Source organism: Chinchilla lanigera, unplaced genomic scaffold (genome assembly GCF_000276665.1).
Source record: "Chinchilla lanigera isolate Chin_1 unplaced genomic scaffold, ChiLan1.0 scaffold00099, whole genome shotgun sequence".
Classification (NCBI taxonomy): Eukaryota; Metazoa; Chordata; class Mammalia; order Rodentia; family Chinchillidae; genus Chinchilla; species Chinchilla lanigera.
In genome coordinates, this window is record NW_004955500.1 from 5392739 (window position 1) to 5403240 (window position 10502).

The window sequence follows — 10502 nt, forward strand, 5'->3', positions numbered from 1 at the left end:
CACAAGGCTCAGCGGTCACACCCAGGCCGGTGCTACCCCTGCACTGTGTCCACAAGGATCTGTATGTCAGGAGTAGATGGCCGGGCCACCTAGGACAGAGATCACAGGGAGGGAAAGGCAAGGCTCGGCACCTTTCTCCCAGCAGGTCTTACGGAAGTCCAAGGATTGACAGAACGTCGTTTTATGCCGGCTGCAGTATGGAAAAGGCCCCTCTACAACACAGAGCAGAAATGGGTATATTCGTGAAGGTGAACCGGGTTCAAGCGCTGTCCCTCCCACTCTGGTTACGAAGAACAATACCAGATACATTCTTATCAGAAGTTTTTTTTTTAATCCGGCTTCTTGGAATGTAACCTTGTGTGACTGAGCGCATGACGAGTGTGTGCAAATCTTCCACCAGCAACACTGAAGAGAATACACGATACCCAGCTGCCCTGTGTCCGTACCCCATTCCAAAATCATCAATGCACGATTTGTTTTTAATTCACATTTTAATTGTTTAAAAACTATGTTAACAGAACAGTTATAGAACAGATCTTCTTACATTTCTTTATTTACACCACACTTTGGAAAAAACCCAGCTCCATTAAATTAACTCTGAATAGTGAAGTTCTGTGATGTGTGATTCGCTTTTAAAACACCCATCTGAAATTCATTTACAAAGTTTTTACATTAATAAAATGGTGGTGTGCTACATGTAGTAGACTCACATGAAGTCTAAAATACATTGAGCTTTACATAGCGGGTTTCTGATGTTCTAGAAATTCAAGTGTTTTGGGAAAAAGTATGTAAGACATTTTATGTGGGTGTAGACATTAAAATAAACAGCAGACATGCAGGACTTTCAAAATCTTGATAAAATAACATTTTTTTCCCTTCAAATTTGTGCTCATAGTTAATACTCATTTTTTTTTTCTCCTCCTCAAAGGTCCCAAATGGGATAATGCAGCAAGTCAATTTGGGGGGGAAAAAATTCCCCCCCTTCTACTTCCGTAAATACTGTGCAGTGGCATAAATGTTAACAGTGAAAGAACTTTATGAAGAAACAACTTGTCATTTTGCATACACCTGCTTCTACATGACAATGACCTGGGTCTAAATACTCCCTACCGGTAGCTCAGAGAACTATTGCTTAAATAACTGATCTTTAACACCAGCATAAGAAATCAACACAGCTATTTCTTAGACGTTTTTTTTCTAAACAGTTAAGTAAGATTTTAGGTTACAAGGTTACATCCAGAGAACTATGTTACCTGGGAGAGAATGTAAAAATTTTCTAATTCCCAAACAAAACCACTAATATCTATGAAAACATTTATCCTTTTTTTTTTTTTTTTCCTTTGGGTACTGGGAATCGAACTCAGGACCTTGCGCTTGCCAGGCAGGTGCTGTGCCGCTAAGCCACGTCCCCAGCCCGAAAACACTTATTCTTTATATGCAGACTCTAGCATCTTCTATTTCAGTGAGGATAAACAAATGCAAAAATATACAGCCTCCTATTTATTTACAGTGTATTTACAGAGGAAGTATTCCTACAAGAAGCCTCAGCTGCGTAGATTCCTTTAAAAACACAAATGCGAGCCCGTGTACGGATAGGCTCGGTCTCAAGGCCCTTCTTCAGGACATCCTAGGGACAAGGGCGTCTGCATCTGCGCCTACTTTGCATTGTGCCCCAAGAACTCTCCCTTTTCGATTTAGTAGTATTTTTCAGTTATCAACCACCCTGCCCCCAATGTGTATCTGAAAGCCTTACATCATTATCAATAATCCACCCTATTTTAGAGGACACTGTATTGCTAAGGATTCTCAGAACCCACACCCCTAAGGAAAGTAAGTCATGTATTAATATTGCTAAGTGATATTGCATCTTCGTTTTGAAAGTGGCTAGATGTTTACTTGAATGAGGGAATTATATTCCTAAAGCCTATATGCTCTTGGTAAGCCTCAAACCATTCAAACTGATACACGGAGGGAGACTAACAGAGTTTTGCTGTAAGGCATAAAATCAATAACCTGATCACATCACCTGCCTCTTCCTCACTCAAACTAAAAGCGCCACCCACACTGCCCCGCTGGGATGGAACCGAGGGTGCTTTCACACCAAGAGGTCCGCCGCGAGGACCCCTCGGGGGTTCTAGGAGCCATCTCCAAGGAGGGGCTAACAGGCAGAACAAAGGAGACGCTGATCAGCTTGGAGGGCTCCTCAAACCCGAGGAGCACCAGGGCCCCGGAAGGCCATGCGGCAGATGGCCGGGCCTGCGCACACACATTAGCGACCACCGGCTTGGAGGCCCAGGTCCAGCTCCACAACGAAGTCCGTTCGTGGGTCTGCGGTGTCCTCCAAAGCGCTGGGGAGTCTCTGTCCACGCCAGCCTTCACCACTGCCTTCTTCTTACAGGGTGTGAGAAGGTGAAAGGAAGTGGGTAGCGAGCTTTCTTTGCCCTTCCTCTGTTTGGGCTGCTAAGCCTCGGCCACTTGCAGAGATATTCCTGCACCAGGGAGAAGCGACAGCACCGACCTCGGCTGCGGTGGGGTGGGAGGCAGGCAGGCCAGCTGGAGAGGCAGAGGAAAGCCCAGGCACCAGCCAGGAAATGCCCTGCAAGTTTACCACCCACAGGAGATGCCTCATCCTGCTTCCTCCTCCTCCTACCACAGGCTTCTGGACATACTCCTCCCCATCTTTGCAGGGGACAACCTGGCGGCGACTGACCCCACTGGTCAGCAGGGCTTAGTGTGCACGGGGCTGGGGACGGGCGGGCCACATCCCACCAACAGGCAGTGACCTACTCTTGGCCATCTGAGCACGGGCACCCCAGAAACAGTATTCCACTTGCTGGCCTGGTTGTTACGGGCAGATTCTATTTCACCTACACTGTGGGTCTGATTACTTTTTTCTAGCTGGCCTCTGGGCCAGCCTGATGTATAACCTGATTTCTAAAGGAAAATACATTCTAGGTTGCAAACAATCAATGTCCAAACTTTTGGATTCTGATCTCCTCATACGCTGGGGACTGCCTGCCCCGACAAGCGTAACTTTCTTCCTGCAATGCTTCACTACCTGGCTCAGTAAGTAGGACTTACATTAGGGACTCACAGTACTCTCTGTTACACTAACTAGAGAACAGCTCTGAACCCAGAGAATGAACTGGCATTTCCCTAGTATGGAGACCCTGTCTAGCACAGGAAAGTCTGCTGCTTCCCATGGCGAAGGTTCAGCACTCTTTAGTCTACTAATTTAGCAGAAAAACATCCATAGCACTTGACCGTGCTGCTTAAATTCTACCTCACATCTACGATGCATGGGCTTTTTTGGCTACCAATTCACTATTCTGAACAAGAGTAAGAACAGTACACTTTACAGCTAACCCCACACAAGCCATGTAACCGGTGACATTGGACAAGTTACAGTAAGGTCTAGTATATTCAGTCAACAGGAAACTTCGATAAACACACGAAGAAGGGCTTAAAAACATGTGGTCTCACAGACATCAACACCGGTGTGATTCCTCTAAATAAATATATTTTAAATAATAAATTTCAGGTACAGACACACAAAACTCGGAGACCCAAAAACCTCACTACACATCCCAGAGTTAATGGTAATTTTCTGAATTCACTCTGTAAATGTAAAACGAACTGTTCTTAAAGCAAGGAGACAGGAGCACAGCAGGGCTGGCAAACTGTATTTGTACATGTAGGGTTGTCCCACGGCCCGATTACTTTATTTCTTGGTGCTCCAGATAAGCCCCAAAGGGCGGCTGAATCTTTCTGCAGAGTTTGTCATTGCTCTTAACACGGGAACCACATCTGAGGAGGACAGAGATGGCTGCGGGTTCTACGGGGTTAGGATTCATACCTACGTCAGATGTTCCTAACTGCCTGAACTCTGACCTAATGTAGATCTAACTCTTAGCATAACATGAAAAACTATGTTGATTCAAGGCAAGAGATAACCCCTTACTCTCGCCCAAGAGGGCCACAGCATCCTTTGCTGTCTGTCTTATCTAAGGGACGTTAGTCTGAAAAGGGAGGGCAAGTTCTGTGACTCTCAGCAGGAGCGAAGGCCTTTGGAGATCCGAGTCAGCAGGATCAGAATCCAGAGCTGAGCACCTAGACACGCGGCCAACCGCCTGCAGTTCGGCTCTGCTTCTCTCCAGGTATCTCAGTGACCTCGTGTGTCTGGAGAATTCAGTCAGAATGCACACAGATGAAACCGCCCTGCTTCGAAGGGAGAGCTCACAGAACAGGCACGCTGCTTACCACACAGGACACGGATAATCCAAAGGCCGGGGAGGCCAGCCTGGCGAGGAGACGCTCTGGCTCCCTTTCCTCTCCCAGCTGCCTGGTCCCAAGCTCTCTCCCTTTGGAGAAAAACTGGGGTAAGAATGAGGGGCAGCTGCCCTCCGGTGTGGGTCAACTGACACAGGCAGTAACGGGAAGAGACAGGACAGTCACTGAGGCCCCCTCGCCTTCCCCATTGGGGGAAGCAAGGTACACAGTGATTGCAGCAGATGTTGTTCAAAAAGACCATCTCTGAGAGGTTATCTGCCAGACTAGATGGACAGCTAGTGGAGAATAAACAGAAAGGAGGCCTATGGAAGGTACAAAAGTCTTGTATTTATAATAACCTAGATTTATATAAAACAAGTCTTTTAAAGACTCTAAAATACTCAATATAAAACAGGAATTGCTTATCCTACATCATCTTTAGGTGCACGTACTCTCTGTTGCTAAAAGCTGGTGGACAGGACTAAACGCCGCTGGGCTCTGACCTCACTAATCATTTCCTCCCCCTTCAACAACACAGCTGTAAGGCTGAAGAGCGTCCCAGTGTGAGGACCGTCCTCTCACAAACTCTGGACAGCCTCTTCACGGAGGGCGCCCTGGGTCTCCCCCGTAGAAGCAGACTCTGACACGGGATGCCAAGAGGGAGACAAAACTTCACTTGCTACATCGCCCAAATGTGTAGTTTTGTGTATTTACCAACATATCATTCCCACCCCTTCCCTGGGGAGAGCGCCCACACGCACGTCTCCACTCAGGAGAAGGGTGGGGCAGCTGCTGGGCGGCCTGGATCACGGCCACCTCCAAACTGGGCCGGCTGGGACCCAGCAGCGGCACGTGCCCTACGACTCTCCTCTGATTATCCCTGTGTGCTGTGTTAACCAAAATAGGCAAATTATTTATGAAACCACTTTTTTTTTTCCCTGTAAAGCAAAATAAATATATACAATTCAAGATTCTTTTCTCTTCTAAAAAGGTACAGATACCGTGAGCTGAACGTCAGTAGGAAAATCATTTCAGAAGCTGGATGTACAATAAACAAACATGATGGATGGTCATGTTTTTAAAGTTCTAAGAGACCAGGAAGCCACCAAACACAGTTAGGGGAGTGAAAATGACTGCTTGTGAGAAGGATTAGAAAATACGATTCCATGAAATGTGGGAGGCGGAGGGGGACGTAGAGGTTCTTCTTCGCACCCGAAGTGTTGTTCCACTGTAAGTGGCTTGCACGTCTCTGTTTGCTTCTGTAAGCTTTGAAAAGCGGCGGCGAGGGGTTGCGGATGTGCGGTGACTCGGCGGGCAGCAGACCGGAACATTTTCTGTTCTTGGCTGGTCTCAGTGGCCTCCTTCATCACTGGGTGAGGAGGCCCAGTCGTAGATGACCAAGGGGATGCTGATCAAAGAGAACAACACCCCCAGCCCCAGGAACAGGGCAGCCTGGAGCAAGAAAAGGGCTTGGGTGAGCTCCAGTACAGCCAGCATTTTCACACACACACCTGGGTTACAACCTAGAGCCCCCCCTTTGTGCCCCGTGGTTGAAGTTTGCTGAGCAGTGAGAGTATCTGTCGAATCGTGTGAATCTGACTCTGCAGGAAAGGACGAGGACGGGAAACACTAAGGGCGCCAAGCTCTGGTTCTGTCCTGACGTCCCATCACCCCACAGGCATCCGTCTACCAGTGGGGGGAGCCTTACCACTTCCTCTCAAACTAAGATTATAAGTGGGAAGAGGGCGGGGAGGGAAGGAGGGGAAGAAAGGACGCCAGCCTTGGGAAGTACCCAGGCTGCTTGTTACTTGGGACCCAGCAGCCCAGGTTATCACTACAAGGCAAACATTTCTGTGTGAAAAAGTGGAACACACACTGTCCATGGAAACAAAGTAGATTTGATTGAGTGAAATGGAAACGTGTGTCCAAAGCCAGGTTCCCCGAGGAGCTGATGAAGGTCCTGGGTGAACAGGTGACTCGGTCCAACATGAGGTTCTAAGTCCCTGAGCCTTGAAAACCTGCAGCAAAGCAGTGCGGGGGTAAGGGCTGACGGCCCGCGAGAGCGGGTTTGCCCGGGGAGTGAGGCGGAGACGGCGCTAAGGGGACAGGAGGCGGCAGAGGGGGGGCGGACCAGTCTGACCAGCAGTCACTGCGCGCCACAGCCCTGGCCTAATGCCATCTGAAAGACCCGGATTTAACGTAAGAGCAGGGAAGGAGAGGCCCGGAGAAACCCCGGGCCACAGGCCCCCTCCTTCGCAGCGTTAATGTGATGTGTTTCGCTCAGTGCCGCAGCGCCTGCTCCTTCCTCTCTGTCTTGGGAGGCGCCTACAGGGGAGGCTCAGAAGGACTGGGGGGTCACGGCGTCAGGGCAGTCTCTCAGGGAACTAGGTGCTGTTCCAGCAGCAGCGACGCTGCTCTCTCCCCTGGGTCTGTTGGCTTGGTACCATGTGCAGTGCGGTGCTTACACTATCTGAGAGGGCAGCTGAGAAGCCTTCTCCGAGGCCAAGCAACATGGTGCTCCAGAAGGGACTCAGTAGCAGCCACTCCAGCCCTGCTCCCCTCACTGTCTCCAAGTGCACCACCTTCGAGATGCCCTTGAACGTCACCAGACCTGGAAACAAGAATCCCAATATAGAAAGGTAGTTTTTGAATCCAGGTCTGCTTGTTCCAAAAATTTGTCAAATCATAAAGACTCTTTAAGCTAATTCCAGGCATTTCATTCAAGGGGCCTTGCATGTGCTCTGGGCTGTAAGAAGCTGTTACAGAGCTAGAAATCGTACGGCAGCAGCGGGCTGCATTAGCCTTTGAGCTCCTCTATGCTCCTATCTTGCTGAAGGCAAGGAGGGCACTGGCCTACAGAGACACAGGAGCACAAGCCTCCATCCTCCTGCTGGCCACGCTCTGCATCAGAACAAAAGCTAAGTCGTAGGAAGGTAAAACCGGGAGAAACATTTTGAGGGAATGGAGAAGATTCTGATGTGAAATTTTTTATCACCCCGAGGGGAAACTACGGGCTAATACCTCCTTTCAAGGCAACCGGAAGTAGTAGTAGATGGCAGAGAGATGGACTACTTATTTGCTAAATTTAAATGGAAAACGAATCAGAAACATTGGCTGGCGCGAGACATTACCCAAATTCTTTGAGTTCCTTTATCTCCATCCTGGTTTGTGATTTTTAAGTAAAGAGATGACGGAAGAATGAAAATAAGCATATTAGCAGATGTCACCCCTGCAAAACAGAAAGGAAAGGAGAAAGTTTGTGGTTGTTATTTTGAAATTTTAACTTTCAAGAGCTGCTGTGCGTCGTTAAATGATCAGGGCAAAGTAAAACAGACGCACCTACGACTCCGAAAATGTCCTTCATGGATGGGATGAAGATCACCAATAAGTTGAGGATGATCAAGAGTATGATGGTAACCAAGATATGGCGACATAAATGAAACTTTGTTTTCTTAGCCAGTTCAAATAAAGAGGAACGAACCTGCACGGAAAGAAAATAAAAGCCCATCAGCGACCACACACATCAACCTTCACTTCACATTTCTTTTTTTTTTTTTTTTTTTCGTTTTTCTCCGGTACCGGGAACCAAACTCACGACCTTGCGCTTGCCAGGCAGGCACTTTTGCCGCTGAGCTAAATCCCCAGCCCCTTCACTTCACATTTCTAAGCAGCAGCTGACTTATTGATGGCCAGAGATTTGTAAAATGTTCTGTAAGGCCTAGTGAGTTCGGACATACCTTAAAGTTTGGGAAAGGAGGAGGGTTAACTTAAAACTAAAAGGTATTTTAATAAACAGGGGTGATCAAAATTTACACGCGTGCTTAAAGTTTTAAAAAAAATTATGGGAGAGACACATTGCCATCAACCCCCCTCAGGGTACTCCTTGCCTTGCACGCACTTATTTCATGTTCTTGCCACTTTCTCAAGCAGTTCTTGGAAATGCTCGTTTTACTTTATGCATGAGTAGGGAGAAATCAACGGATACACTGGTGAAGATGATCTAGGGGAAAGAAACTCCCAACCTGAAAGATACCTGGGACGAGCTGATGTTTTCCAAAATCAAAGAATGCATTTTAAGAACAACAGAGGTTAAGAGCAGAATGTATTTACTGGGAGAAGGAAAGCTTCTGTCCCAGAGAGGGACAGAAGGGGGCCCGCATGGGTTGCCAAGGAACCTGCCTTTTCTAGGGACTTTTATCGAGCAAAGCCATGAGGTGAAGCGGGTCCAAGGTGGGAAACATGGGAAATCACATGGTGGGCATGAGGCGGGACAAAACTACAGTTAGCCAATAAGATTATGAGTATAATTGCTCAGGTAAAATTGATTAAATAGGGAGCAAATGGGGAAGTGAGTCATGTAGCAAGTGGGCCTGAATACTGAACTGGGGCTTTTCCTGTGGGGTTGGGCAGTGACTCTTCCTGGCTTTTTCAAGGTGATGGCTACCTATTTAGAATATCAATCCCTGATGTCCACCCCTAGGGAGGTTTGTGGGTGCATGTGTTTCATCTTTTGTCTTGAGGTCTGGCCCACAGGGCAAGTGCCTATCTCTCCATTCACAAGGTATCTTGTTTTCCATACTGGCTCCTTAGAGGACCTGGCCCTGTATGGCTGCCTATAATATTTCTATCTAACTCAGCTGCCTACAACATTCCCCCCTCTGAAGAAGTAACCTGAACTGCTGCGAGGGAATAGTGTAGGATGAAGGGGGTTGTAGTTGTTGATCGGCAGTCAGTGATACTCTCCAGAGGGTCAATCTAAAGGCCCTCAATAGACACCAGGCATTTTCATCTTGGGTAGGCATGTAGCTTTAAGTCTGGAGGAGACAAAGCCAAAGAAACAATTAAGTATGCATGGGTCAAATAATAAGATCAACAGGATAATTAGGAATACAGTCAGCAAAGATTTCCACCAAGAGGACCGGTAATGGCTTCCCATAAAGAGGATCAGGGTATGTTCTAGGGAGTTTCAGTCTGACGTGTCATTGCTCTGTCATCTAATATCTTGAACAGCTATTGAGATATTAGGAGAAGAATCAGGAATGTATACACATTTAGTTTTTATAACTGTACAAGTACTTTTTGTGTTCTTAGAATGTCTAATGTCATCTGATTTTTGAAGGATGGCTGGTCTTATTAATTTTACATTATTATTTAGGAGAGAGACCAGCTGTGGTGTCACTTAAGACCCACTGAATATAGTTAGTTAAGGCCTTGACATGTGTTATACAACCCTCTCTCTAGACAAGATCTGGTGGATTCCAGTAAAAGGAATCGAAAGTAATCTACATTTGTTATAGGTTGTATCTGTATGATAACCCAGGGCCTGGCATCCTCTAGGCAAGAACAAATTTTCCAAGAAATGACAGCATGTATTATCAAAGCATGAGCGGTAAGAGCTGATAGGTAAGTTTAGACAACTGTTTTTAAAGGATAACAATTGTAACCCACTGGCCTTAGACCCCTTTACTGATGGAGTCTGACATTCTCTTCTAAGTCCCTCTAGAAGTTATTTTCTAAATTTTTGATGGCTTATGAAAACCAGATTAACACCTTATTTTGACCAATGAAAAACTCTCTTAAATTTTTGTACATGAGCAACAATATGTACTACATTTGTAAAAACCAGCCTCAGCATCATTTGGATTAGTTGGCAACCTGAATACATATTATAGTATTTAGACAGGATAAAATCTCTCCAGGATGACAGACCTAGGCTTTTAGGCATAACTAAAAGGAGTGAGTGAAGAGAAAGTTATCCCAGTTCCAGCTTAAGTGAGCTTTTTTTTAGTAACTTTTTATTGAGGCATGGAGACGAGAAGGCAGGCCAGGGTTGGAGAAGGACAAAGAGACCTGTGCCCAAGTCCAGGAATAGGCTGGTTTCTTTTCCTGTAGTCATGATTACTCAGGGATCCTCGGTGGAGATGACAATTTGGCCAGAGGGAGGAGGCAGAGTGCAACCAGGCACTTCAGCCCTACCGGACCACCTGGAAGATGAGTCTAAGCACTCTGCCTCAGAGTGCAGTCCACTTTCAGGGGCTGCCTTGGCTGGCAGGACATGACTTGGGGTCTCTGAAGGCAGTCCCTCTTTTTTTGTTTAATTTTATTTTAAAGAGAGTCATAAATGAGAAAAAAAAGAGAACAGCAGCAGCATACCAGCATCACAACCATAAAAATACCAAGCAAGAACATGTAAAGTGAAACAGGGTCTCAAGACAAAATGATAGGAATTAACA

The 10502-nt window shown here is 46.6% G+C and overlaps 1 protein-coding gene across 3 annotated transcripts in view; it reads right to left on the bottom strand.

Moving 5' to 3' along the window:
• Positions 1–472: 472 nt before the first annotated feature.
• The window catches only part of Slc38a1 (solute carrier family 38, member 1), a 75617-nt gene continuing 65587 nt past the window's right edge, over positions 473–10502 (bottom strand). For 2 of the 3 annotated variants that reach the window (XM_005406597.2, XM_013505700.1), the window contains exons 15-17: positions 7609–7750; positions 7401–7498; positions 473–5721 (exon numbers count right to left, since the gene is read on the bottom strand). In XM_005406597.2, the coding sequence (XP_005406654.1) occupies positions 5620–5721; positions 7401–7498; positions 7609–7750 (342 nt within the window). In that variant the 3' untranslated portion in view covers positions 473–5619. Of the gene's footprint in view, positions 5722–6734; positions 6881–7400; positions 7499–7608; positions 7751–10502 lie in introns of all 3 variants that reach the window. The other variant, XR_001231494.1, reaches the window with a different exon arrangement.